Below are 13,175 nucleotides of genomic sequence, written 5' to 3'. Positions count from 1 at the left end.
TTAATATAGAAGGCTTAGATTCGCTATTTAAGTTAAAATAGTGGTGTCTTTAATGCTTCTCTCGGTACTTATGTATTATTGCCACCGCAGCAGAAGTTGCGCTAAAGTTACCGCAGCAGAAGTCGCGTTTACTCCACCGCAGCAGAACTCGTCCTAACGCCATCGACGCAGAACTTGCGGTAAATCACAGCAGCTATATTTAGAATTCATTGTTATACACAGGTTTTTGGACTTTGTTACAGCTTCAAAAATGCAAGGTACAATTTTATTTTTTCGGGTGTTAAATATTTTACCAAAAAAAAAAACGAAAATATGCCAATATCAACGACATGAAACTTTATTATTTTAAGTATAAGGTTTGGAATTGTAATGAGGGTGTGGTGTTAGCGGAACTTAAAAAAACGGTAAACGCTACTATGAGGGTAAGAGAATTCCATTTTGTTCTGTTTTGAGATAGTTGTGGCGTTAGCGTAACTTATGCTACGGTGGCATAAATATATTAGTACCCTTCTTTTCTTAAGTAAGTGAATTTAATGATATTACTGCTACCCATCCTTCGCAGGGCTATGTATTGTTAAATTTTTGAAGAAGATAAACCGAACTTTAACCATGTAAACGTGCGGTAACTTAATTTTATTTTGTTTTTTTATAATACCGAATAAACTGTTAAAGTTGGAGCCAATACAATATAATGAAAGTCGGTAAATACATGTCGGCGTCAAACAAATACGTTAAAGTTCGGAATTTGCTAGTTGAATATAATTATACAACGAAAACATCGTAATTATTACATCGTTCACTATTTACGATCTACAATTTCATTCATAAGTTCTGAATTTAACGGTATTACAGATGCACTCCTTACATTGTACCAATGTTTGATACGCGGGATTTTGTTATATGGTTGTAAGGAGTTTATTTAGGTTTTCTATATTTGTAACGTCTACGACGAATTGTTTAAAAAGAGTGTGTAATACACATCCGTTTACGGAACTGCCAGGCGTTATTCGCCGAAGAAGCATAACATCCCTAAGAAATAAATATGTTTAGATTATTATAAAATAGTAAATTTATTACAGTTTAAATTTTTTCCTTGTTACAGTAACTGTATAACATAAAATATAATTTATGGTTCACATACTCTATTAGTACAGTAAGTAAAATGCTTTGCGTAATGCAAATATACTTAATGTATATGAGTATATACTTTTAATGTGTACACATGTAGCCCTGCTTAGATTTTGACCGCTTGCTCTTTTTAAAAATATTCATTGATATGTTCTAAAATTATGTCACACAAATTATTTTTTACAAGTAGAATGGAGGAAAACGTTCAAAATTTTTTATTAATATTATATTTTAAAACAATAAACACTAAGTATAACGTTTAAAACTATATAACTACTATTTACATAAAGATTAACATTAACACAAGAACAAAGGTAAACTCTCTCTGTTTCTTTTTTTTTTTTAATTTAGTTTTTGCGGCATGATTCGGATACTAACTGTGATAAATAGGATGTTAAAACTGCCGACAGATGCGTTCATAAAATATCATCACAAAGTATTGACATATTATTTTAAGGTAGCCCTCGTGTGTGCCTTAGAACCTAGTTACTCCATGAAGCGTTCACCGAAGCGATCTAAGAGCTCCGCGGCCTCATAATCCGATAAATAGTAGTAGCGGACTGAGCCCGAAGTTCCTCCGGGAGTTAGCTTTGCTACGCCCTGCCACCTCAAGTCCGCGAAATCTTCAAATGGGCAGGCAATTTGGGCAGCGGTGACAAACCATTTAAAAAAATAGCTGAGTACAATGGTATTAAGAAGCAAGTTTATGATTTTTCACAACATAATTTCTTTATAAAGAGTATTAATATAATTTGTTTAAATTCGTTTAAGTTCATATTTCAATAAACTCAAATTTTATTTAATAGAGTATTTTGACTACTTCACAAAAGTCTTTTTGGAAATCTATGCTGAGGGTTCAGCATTGGACGCTTCGGCATAAACGCGAATCATAATTATAATTATATTATTTTTCACACAAGTATAGGTCACTAACACTGTATTAACAAATGTTATTAAATCATATTTTTATTAAATTCTTTGTTTACTTGTCTTCTAACTTCTTTAGTTATATTTTAGTTTTCAGGAGATCCAAAGACGTCATATACACATTATCATAAAGTCCTTTAGCGTCCTTTTAATTACATGAATCCTTTAATGATATTTATTACCTGGATATTAAAATTAAAAATGGACATACATTAGTTGAATTTTAAGATGAAACAATTTTTATAAACATTACAGGTTTTTAACTATTTTTAACAAGCAGATAAGGTCAAAGGATAATGTAAAAAAAAAATTTGCTTTTTTGTATATGTGTATGTCTACTGGGTGATCTTTTTGCAGTAGTGGTATCAGCGCATGGAACAATGACGGGCGCTGGGCATCAGCAACTTTCGAACATATTTTTAATAAAAAAATTGCGTTTGTCAATCCGCATGATAGACCACTGCAGCAAACTTTGACCTTATTAAAGTCATCTGAAGTTGCGGTATGCAGACCTCTTTCAAATAGTCTTATTGGAAATCTATGTGGAAGGCCTAAGATAACCTCAATTAAAGAATAATATATTCGTTAATAACCATAGGAAAAAAAATTATACAGGTTTAATGATAATAGTAGAGAGCAAACAATCACACGTTGTAAATCTTATTAAATTTTATAAGCATAATAAAAATAAAAACTAACAGTTTAAGCTGTTACGCTGAATGCTTATGTATATATTTTATATTACTATTAGAATTTAATACTTCTAAGTTCCCCACAGACCTGCTTACTTAAATTTATAAAGATTTATGGTATTATTTTATTTTGTAGATTTTATGGAAAATTCAAGTCACACTTAATTACAACGTCATCATACTTAACAGCAAAATACTATACAAAAATTATTGAGGCATAACTAACATAGTAAAATAATACAAGTTAACTAATCCAGTTTTCAATACACTGTGTTTACGATATTGTGCGAGGTTATTGGAAAGGAAGATATATATACAAAGTTTTGAATTGTGTAATAATTTTCCCTGAGCTAGTGTAATTGAACTAAATTATAGAAACTATTTTGCTGGAAGCTAAATTACAAAGTCTATGTTGGGATGTTTGTACTAAAAATAATATATTTTTATGAAGTAAATCGTCCTATTTTTCAAAATGTCCACATTCTTAAAGGTAACTTAGCAACTAAAACTTTTAACTCTCATAATTTTGTTTTAATCTCTTAATTTTTTCTGCTAATAATGCATTTCACCTTTTGACGTAATGCTTGCTTTTGAATAATATCATTTTAAAAAATGAAATTTTTAGGTTTTTTTTTACTTTAATAATCAATAATCATTTTTTCAATAGAAGGCTTCGTTTTATTCATACTTTAACGAATTTTAACCATTTTTTAAATTGCTGTAGAAATTATAGAATAGCAGATTTTGTATAATAATTTCTTGGATTTTACGTAATATTGGCAAAAGGTTTAGAGTTATCGACAGTAATTAGAAAAAAAGGTGAAATGACATCTGTCAGAATTAAGTAAACTGTCACAAGTAAATTCATTTGACTATCAGTTGCTTAAAGTTTTAATAACAATCATTTGTGAAGTTAATTATGAATTAGTATTAACAAATTTTATTGAATAAAAAGAAGTAGTATTATTTGGTTATATTCCTCATCTTATCTGTCTATCTTTATCTTCTTATCTTCTAGTTTTTATTTGCTTGAAATGGATGAAGTCGTAAATAAATTTGAATCAGTTTTTAATAAAGATGGAACTGTAATCGATCTAAAACAAAATGAGCATGAAAGTTTGTTTAAAAACTGGGGTAAGGGTGGTAATCAAGAAGAAAGACGGAAGGAAATATTAACAATTCAGAAAAGGTAGTCCAATTTTTCCCTTCTGTTTTATTGATTTGTTTTTGTCTGTCATAAATGCTTATAATGGCTGTGGCTAACTGTAAGCTTTGTGATTTATGAATGCTTTAAAATGGATAAACTGTGGGAATTTGTTTTTGATTTTAGTCTGTTTTTTTAGCAAGCTTTCCTTTTCCATTTAAAGTTGCAATGAAAGAAAACAGCATTTTTTAATGTTAATTTAGATAACCAAGGTTACTTGTCCCTGCTTGTATATATGACTCATGGAAAGAGCGATACTCTTTCATTTCATTTAAAGGCTTGCAACAAATAAATAATTAAAAATGATTTATTTAAAAATTCAATATATTTTTTTTATTTTTTGCTATACATCACACTTATTAGTTTAAAATGTTTGTTTAATTATAACATTTACAGAAATAGAAATGACAATTTAGACAATTTTAGAGGTATATTGGACCTTGTAAATGCATCAGATAACCATCAAATTTTTAAAAGTTATAAGGTAAGTGTTATTGAAAGAAATGTGGTACATATAATAAACAGAAATTTTATCAAAGAAGTCCATTGAATAAAGGAAGTAACTATGTATTTTTTCTGTTCAGGATTTATATAGACCAAATATTTATGTAGCGGGTTTCAACAAAGCATCTTCATATAAAAAAGTTCTCATGCTATCAGAATGGCTTATAGAAAAACCAAATGATTTCAATGAAAACTGGTATGTGGTTCCTTGTCCCAAGGGTATCAGAGTACTAGTAGTTTCAAATAAAGTAAGTAAATGGTAAAATATGTTTTTTGAATTATGTTCTATATCTATTAAATTAATGAAGCAAAATTAAGCTTCTATGTAATAAAGAGATTACATATTTAGATGTATATTTATGTAGGGAGATGAATTCAGTGAGTTACAAATAAATAAATTAATGAAAATATTTACATACTTTTCCTACACACAATCACGTGTAGTGGTCATCTCACTTTTACAAGTAGTTATAGTTATCCATCTCTCACACCCATTTCTTGGTAGGGTCTTTGTCCTTACAAAAGTGTAAGTGTAATAAGTTAACACTTTAACTTTAAATAAATATTTATCTCATCATATGTTATACTTCTTCAAAATAGATCATATAAAATGAATGAGAAATGAGGTGCTTATGTAAATTTAATATTTATATATTTCCTGTTAATGTCCCAATCTGGATTGAATGAACTGGATATGGGCAGTGCATGACCTGATACTGTGGCAATCTTTGGAGAACACCTTTTCTTTGCAGTGGGTATATCTTGCCTGATATGATAATGGTGATATCCCCAACAAGATTTTGAGAATATATGTTAATTCTGTATGAGCTACAAAGATACAAGCCTAAAAATCCTTTGATAACAGATAAAATGGGATGGTTTGCAATGAAAGTTATGTAAGGTCAAAGTGTATATTGTTTGACCAATACAAAAGTTATATTTTCATTTCAGGGAAATACAAATTTTTTTTCAAAACATGGTCGTTTTCTAAAGCAATGTCACACAGCATTACCTGGAGGCAATCCCAGTGATTTTAACCAAAGACGGACAGGTTTTTCTGTATTAGATGGATTTTTAGTTGAATCTACTAATACTTTTTATGTATTGGACCTTCTTGCATGGAATAGTCAGCCAATGACTGATGGTGAGGTAAGTATGTATATATTTTTTTATTTACTTTACACAAGATTAGACCATTACAACCATTCACTAAGAATTTATATCACATATTTACTGAGATTGCACTGTCATTTCTTTATTTTTATAATCTGAATTATAATTTACTTAAAATATATTCCTGAAAAATATTTTGAAAAACAAATAATGGGTATGAATTACATATATTATAAGATAGTATAATTACTACAATTGGTTTATATTTATCTAATACAGAGAGTTGGCTTCTGTGTAGAAAAAAAACACAAAACAGCACATAAACAAATGGCAATCAATATCACCTTCATGTAAAAAGGTCTCCATGAGAGACTCTAAAATTAGTTGATTATGTTAATTAATTTCTTAGTATTCCATTACATGACCTCTTAACTGAGAAGTCACATATCAATTAGGATTTTGGGTTATAAATGTTTTCACAGCTGTTATTTATTCAACCTGGTATTTTTGAAAATCTGTAATAATGATGATAAGAAATGATGCTAATAAAAAAAACTTGTAACTTATTACCCTGTAAGCAATAAATGTTAATGATTTTTCAGTAAAACATGAAAACTAAGTTACACATCCTAAGGGATGAAATTTAATTACTACACTGTTTTTTAGTTTCTTATATGCTGCAGAAGCATAAGCAGAAGTTTATATTATCTTTATTTTCTTTTATATTTCAGACAGAATTTAGACAATATTGGCTGAAATCGCACTTTCAAGAACTATCAGATTTGCATAACATAAGTAAGACAAACAACATCACCTTTCAATTGTTACCAATGGTATCTTGTGATGTTGAATCTTTTAATCAGTAAGTAACAGTTATTATTTGTTAGGTAATCATTAGACAGTATATTGATGTACTTAAATGTAATATAACTTTTAAGATTGTTATTTAAATTAAATTCATTTGGTTTGTGTAAAATTAAAAACCTAATGACATTAAGCAAGTAAAATAAATTGTGGTAATATTTGTCTTGAAATCTATCCTGCTTTTAATTCTAAGAGCTCTGTCCAAAACCTCACTGACTGTAGGCACAACTGGTACATTCCAACCCTGTACTGTCCTGAGACTCAGTCACCTATTAGCCAATACGATGCGATACGATACGATGCATTATCGTCGCCATGACTATCCCGTCTCGTCGAGAACGAGGCTGGATCGAATATAACAAGGGACACCAATCCTTACAATAGTACTAGACGGAAGCTGTTGGAAGTTGATGGAAGTTGCTGGAGTTTCTTCCACTACTTCTTCTAGACCTAGCCAGACAATAGCAATTAACCAAGTCGAGGTTTGGCTCTATCGGGCGCTCTTGTGTCGGATCGATAAATTATGTTATCGATGTCCCCTCGTGGAAACCCACCAAGTTCTTAGGTCCCCATGAGGGGACCTTGTTAAGAGTTCAGTCAAAAAAGGCTCTGTCGAACCCATTTTTGTAATAATTTTAAGATGTTGTTAAAACTCCTACTCTAATAATTCATAATGTAAAGAGAATTGTAATACAACATCAACATTGTCTCGGCAAAAGCCAAACAAGTAGTATAGACATACACGTAAGTGTTTAATCAATATTCTGTTATAAAATTTTTATTTAATCTACATCAATTTAATAAATACTGCATTTCATAAGAGTTTTTTTTTTAATTAAGGCTCGGTTATTTCTTTGTAAAAATGGAGATGCTTTTTAAGAAAAAATAATAAATTATGTCATGACAATATTTATAAATATATATATATACGAATTACTTCAAATAAAAATTAATTAGATAAGCGTTTTGTTTTATCTTAAACAAAATTTTAAAAGGTTACCGAATTTGAAACGCACGAACTGAACCCAAATTTGTTTCAGTTTTATGATGAAATATCCGCATTTTGAGTCTAATGTTCCATTATTGGATGGTTTACTTTTCTACCACAAAAAGGCACACTACGTGGCTGGTGAGACTCCACTTGTAGGATGGTTATACCCTTATATGGTAAATGAAGTTTTGGGACCACGTAAGTATTTTACAATTTATACTAGATGGCTTTTAGGTGGACTAACGACATAGTCAAGGCCTAAGGCATTCCCTGAAAGAGGGCAACCCGAGACGTCGTGACGATCTTTGGGAGAGGTCTTTGCCTTGTAGTGAACGGCTGTCGGCTGACATCATGATAATGTTCATGTAGCTCTTTTTTTCGATAAATAAAATGAAAAAGCTTAAAAGTTCAATTAGTAAGTTGTTCTGTTAATTTTATCAAGAAATAATTTATAGCGCAGTTCTGTATTTGTATTTGATGTATTTGAAGTTATGCTGCTAGCCGATCTAGGCTTTGTGCAGCTTCATTGAAAGCGCAGTTCTTAAACAACACTTTATACATGTCTTACTTTTGCAATAAAGTTCTTATAAAGCATTATCGGTAATATTTATCATACAGAAGAACAATATCTAAAGACTTAAAAGTGTACTTAAATTATTTACTTCTTAAAGGTACATTTAAAAAAAATTAAAATATTTAAAAATGTACATATTTAAATATTTTATTACCTATTTATTAATTAAACATATTTTTTGTATTTTTTTCGTTTAAATGTATATAATTAAGTCATTATCTAATTGTACTATAATATTTAGCGCGTTCTTAAAGCTTATGATCAGACGAATATAAGCCTAACAGCTATCTTTACATTTTCTTTAACCATTGTTTACTTACTGTAAATTTAAATTTATGAATAATTTTTATTAATATTATTTTCAGATATAGTGATAAACAGTATGTATGAAGCGGAAAGACCAGACGATTATATTAACCAAGCGGATTTCATAGAAAAATTCACAATTAAAATCAAGCAAAATTATAGAAATAAACAATCTTCAAGAAATGCCATGGAAACAGAAAGTATTAGTAACATTAAGGTAATGAATAAATTCTATTGTTATAAGTGTTATTCATTGTAGTTTTACAAATTTACTTTACTCACATTTTGGGTTTTGCGGTATACATTTAATTTATTTTACTTTAATTATTAATCAAAACTAGTAAAATATTTTTATATGTACTTAAAGAATTTTTAAGTGTCAATTAAGGTTGGGAATTAATTGCTTTAACTAATGTAATAATTGTGAATGTTATTACAAAAAAAGTTTGCTGTGGGCTCTTCTAAGATCAAGGGGAAGGGGGAGAGGTTTGTACTATATTAGCATAAAGTTGTACGACGAGTTTACAGTAATTCATTCATTCATTTATTCATATCAGTCGCTAGATACTGCAAATCATAGGCCTCCTCCAAAGATCGCCACGATGACCGGTCTTACGCTGCCCGCATCCTGCGACTTCCAGCGATCGTAACTATGTCGTCCGTCCACATACTGAAGGCTCTACCCATGGACTATATTAAGTTTCATGAAATACTATTATAATTTGTCCATTAAGGCATTTTATTTTTCATTCAGATAGATTATTTAAAACAGAAACACTGAAGCAAACTAATAGTAAATAACATTGACATACTGAAACAAATGTAATTAATTACACAATATTATCGCAATTAATCTTTTAACTTAACAATGTTTTATGTTTCATTGAAAGAGATCGAACAGATAATATGTCGTTTTTCCTAATTATCTACCGAAATAATTGGATTTCTTTATTTTCAGAACGACGTGCTGTTATCAGACGAACTAGAAATAGATCACGAGGAGGAAAAATTAGACGAATAAATATCCAACATTGACTGTGTTTTATTTTGTAATTATTTGTAACCTAAAATCCTTTGTTAAAAAAAAAACAGTACCTGAAAGCAAAGATCCTATATTAAAAGATTTTTGCGCAGTATAAAAAAAAACGTATACACGAGTGTTTTAAAATGCTGCCTGAAAACCTACTATTTCACGATATCTTTTTAATAAAAAAATGATCTATGTGACATTTATAGTTTTAAATTATTATTTGTGACGTAATAAAATCAGGGCTTTATTTGACATCTGACAATATGAGACTGACAACATTTCTTTGTAGATATTTTCCTTTCGTCCTTACAGTAATCAGCTGATTTAATTAAAACATAGGTCATTAATTATATTTTAATCCAAAATATAGTCAGCTACTTGAGTATTTTAATTACTTTTGGAACAGAACTCATAAAACGTTGATTAACATTAACATATTTTTAAACACATTAAGATTTGCTTAACGATTCGGGGTGGGCCCTCCTTGGAGTAAGCCTCTGAAATAGACACTTTGAAAGCAACCACTTTCGGTAGCTCTTGTAGTATTAAATTTGCCAATCCAGGCCACATCGACTATCTTGATTCGTTTACGGATCTTCTCATTTCTGATGAGATCTCGTAAAGAAATCCACAGCCCTCTCCGTGGCTTGATGTGCGATTATGAGTTTGTCAATGATGTCGAAAGGCAGAGACTACGTTTTAAAAGCGGTGATACTGTTTAAAGTCACCGTAGCTACTGATTATTAGTCTATCGAGGCGTTCTGTCTTTTGTTTAAGTGATGATCCGCAATCACAATTAGATAACGTGGTCACTTGTCGATCTATTAGAAAAAATATTCTTATTGATGTATGATTAAAAACATTGCTTCAAGCAAATGGTATTGAAATATTGATGAACATAATATTTTTTAATTTCTTTCTGTATTAATGACAGATATATCAAAACATTTAGAGTTAGTATATTAGATTTTATATGCAAATATACTGGACGTCTATTGTTATTTAGAAACTAAAATTATTTACATTTTTTTAAATTTATAAAAAAACTATATAAAATAATAAAGATAAAAAATAAGGGATATAACGTTTACAATCATTATTTTTTTTATTTTATCAAAATTGCATATTATTTCTTACCTGTCTGTTATGACCAAAAAAGTCGACTTTCGTTTCTACAAGGGATATTTTCATTAGTACAACCACACTGTTATTTCATCTTAAAAAAATCTAAACAGTTAGTATTTATTTTGGCGGGTGAAAAAAATTGGGTATGAATTCTCGAAAATTAAATTTGCAACTAACACCATTTTAAAGGCGCCAGCATCGATGACTAGTTACATGGTATATTTTGAAATTCAGTTCCGCTACATAGTTTGACTTATGAAATGAGAGCCGAGAACATCTTTAAGTAATATTAAAAAGAAATGAATTCAGTAATACAGTGCATGACAAAGTCTAAACCATTTTATTTTTAATTCACAAATTTATACTTGATACAAAGAACGAAACTATGGATTTAATAGTTACTCCCGCTAATTACGAAAAAAGCTATTCGTGAATATCAACAGAGGCTATTGACCTAGCGCAAGTTACGTGCCACATGTATTTGGTTTCTCCTGCACGATACGTGGGGTAATGGAACATGAGACGGAAATAGAAATATCTATCGCACATGACGTTCGTGTGAATTGTACTGAAAATTTAATAAGCGAAGCGACTATGCAAAATGACAGTAACTTACACTTTGCCTTCAAAATTGTAAAATATTAGTAAACTTGGTATCAATCCAATTTAAATAAATTATTTCTTTATTCGACCAAAAATAGATTCCATCTCTTGTCGATGACAAGTTAAATACTCCGTTCGGATAATAAATGCCTTCGACTTGAGAGAACATGAAAGAAACTCGACGGGGCTAATTTTTTACACAGTATTATAACATATGTTTATTAAAAACACTAAAATATCCAGGAGGCAAACATCTTTCCCAAAGTGTGCTATGAAGTCATTTATAGTGTAGTAAGCTTACAAACAAACCTTAGCTTACCAACCTTTTTTTGGTATTTTTAAAATCTAGTTAGAAGCATTTTGGACATTTTCTGGAATCCTGTAAAATTGTATACATTGCTCATAGGAAGACTTACAAACTTGATGAAATCGCGTAATAGGTATACAAAATTTCCTTTCGCTTCTGATACATTGCGTATATCACGCTTCTGGGAAAAGTCAGTAGTGTTTTTGTGGACAAGGAATTTAAAACACTAATTTCTTTTATTTAAAAAAATCCCCCAGTCGTCTCGAGAGCGAATTGAAATTTGAAATTGAAAAATGACTCGAATATTCGATTTCTGGTTCTAAGATTTTTCGGTTTCTTTACAATGGTTTAAGTCACCGTTTGCAAGTTTCTAATTAAAACAAGATATGCCCCAATGGAGAATTGAACCTGCAATCTTTGATTTTAAGTCACAGTGCTTAAGAAGAATATTTATTTTTTCATATTTAATAAATTTTCACTGTTGACGTCTTATATAGCAATCTATTTGTTTATTATATATACAAAACGATACTCATGGAGCTTATTCTAGATTTATAGCTGTGGTCCTTTGTCCATATTTTTAGAATATTTATTTTAATTTTGACTTTATTTATATGAATGAGTGTATTAGTATTGAATTTTTTCTAGGGAAATAAGACAGACCGGTGCGTTCAAAATAGTCTCCATAGTGTCGCATAAGAAAAGTTACGTTTTAGGAATAAAATTTATTGAAATTTTGAATCGTACTTATTGAGTTTGATGAACGTTCCTTAAGAACATTGGAAACCAACATAAGTTTAAGTTTTATTTTACAATCAAAAGCATTTTTGCGAAACGTTCAATTCAGTTATTTACTACTGGCAAACAGCAATGAAGATTTTAATATCTCTGTATTGCTTCGATATTATCATCCTGATTCTATTTTTATCTTTATGACTAATAAGTATAATAAAAAGTCAATATCCAAAATGATGCGACAATTCAAGCGCATCTTTTATCCAAAATAAAATAGTATATAGGACAATATCTTATAAAGATTACCATTCATGTAACAATATTTAAATATCTATATAAATAATTCGCCGAATGATCTGGTTAGCGTAAAATTCCAGAATACATTTTATATTTTTATTAAGGCGCGCGAAAGGATTTTTATAAAGAAGATAAAAAATAGAAAACTTGTAAGGAAATTGCCAAATCAATACTACTGTTTTGTTATAAAAGCGCAAAGTAAATTAAATAACTTAAGTGTACTAAAAGGCATTTTAATGAAATCCTTAGTTTTGTAGTGTATTGTACTATTTATTTCTATGACTTTAAGTTAAATAATAATGTGATCATTGTTACACAAATTAATCTTAATTACTTGTTTATTTTGCGTGAGATTGCGACAGGTTTATTTTTCTTGGTAGTACTCAGTCGGTGGAGACAGCTGTTTATAATAAAATAACTGTGACTTGTACAGAATGATTGGTCATTTGCCAGCAATAAGCTTTGAAGCTTTTACACCCATTTATGGATAAAGTGGATAAAGTGACCACTCTGAAATGTTACATATTTCTTATCTTTTGGAATGCGACAGATTTATAATTTCTAGCCGTAAAGTCTGCAGGAATAGATATTAGACTACATTCTCTGTATGGTATTTATTATTTCTGAAACCATTAACTTTGGAAAGCGTGTACCATACATCAGCTGACAGCAAATAAAGTATACATTTAAAGGGATGTCCTTAAAGGACATTTAAAGCTTTTGCAACTATGACATATTTTTACGCATATTTGCCTCAAAAAAGATGTATATTATC

At 29.7% G+C, this 13,175-nt stretch overlaps 1 protein-coding gene across 1 annotated transcript; it reads left to right on the top strand.

Moving 5' to 3' along the window:
* Nucleotides 1-3,670: 3,670 nt before the first annotated feature.
* On the top strand, nt 3,671-9,343 carry Snup (snurportin-1). The gene is made up of 8 exons (XM_068770729.1): nt 3,671-3,936; nt 4,348-4,435; nt 4,536-4,703; nt 5,407-5,604; nt 6,300-6,430; nt 7,473-7,621; nt 8,363-8,520; nt 9,262-9,343. Exons 1-8 carry the CDS (start codon nt 3,782-3,784, stop codon nt 9,322-9,324), a joined length of 1,110 nt encoding a protein of 369 aa, XP_068626830.1. The 5' UTR covers nt 3,671-3,781; the 3' UTR covers nt 9,325-9,343.
* The last annotated feature ends 3,832 nt before the right edge of the window (nt 9,344-13,175 follow it).

The sequence above is a fragment of the Battus philenor genome, unplaced genomic scaffold, assembly GCF_028537555.1.
Source record: "Battus philenor isolate CCGP_79_NKW_IND1 unplaced genomic scaffold, ilBatPhil1.0.hap1 SCAF_3, whole genome shotgun sequence".
Taxonomy (NCBI): Eukaryota; Metazoa; Arthropoda; class Insecta; order Lepidoptera; family Papilionidae; genus Battus; species Battus philenor.
This window is presented reverse-complemented; position numbering and strand designations above follow the sequence as displayed.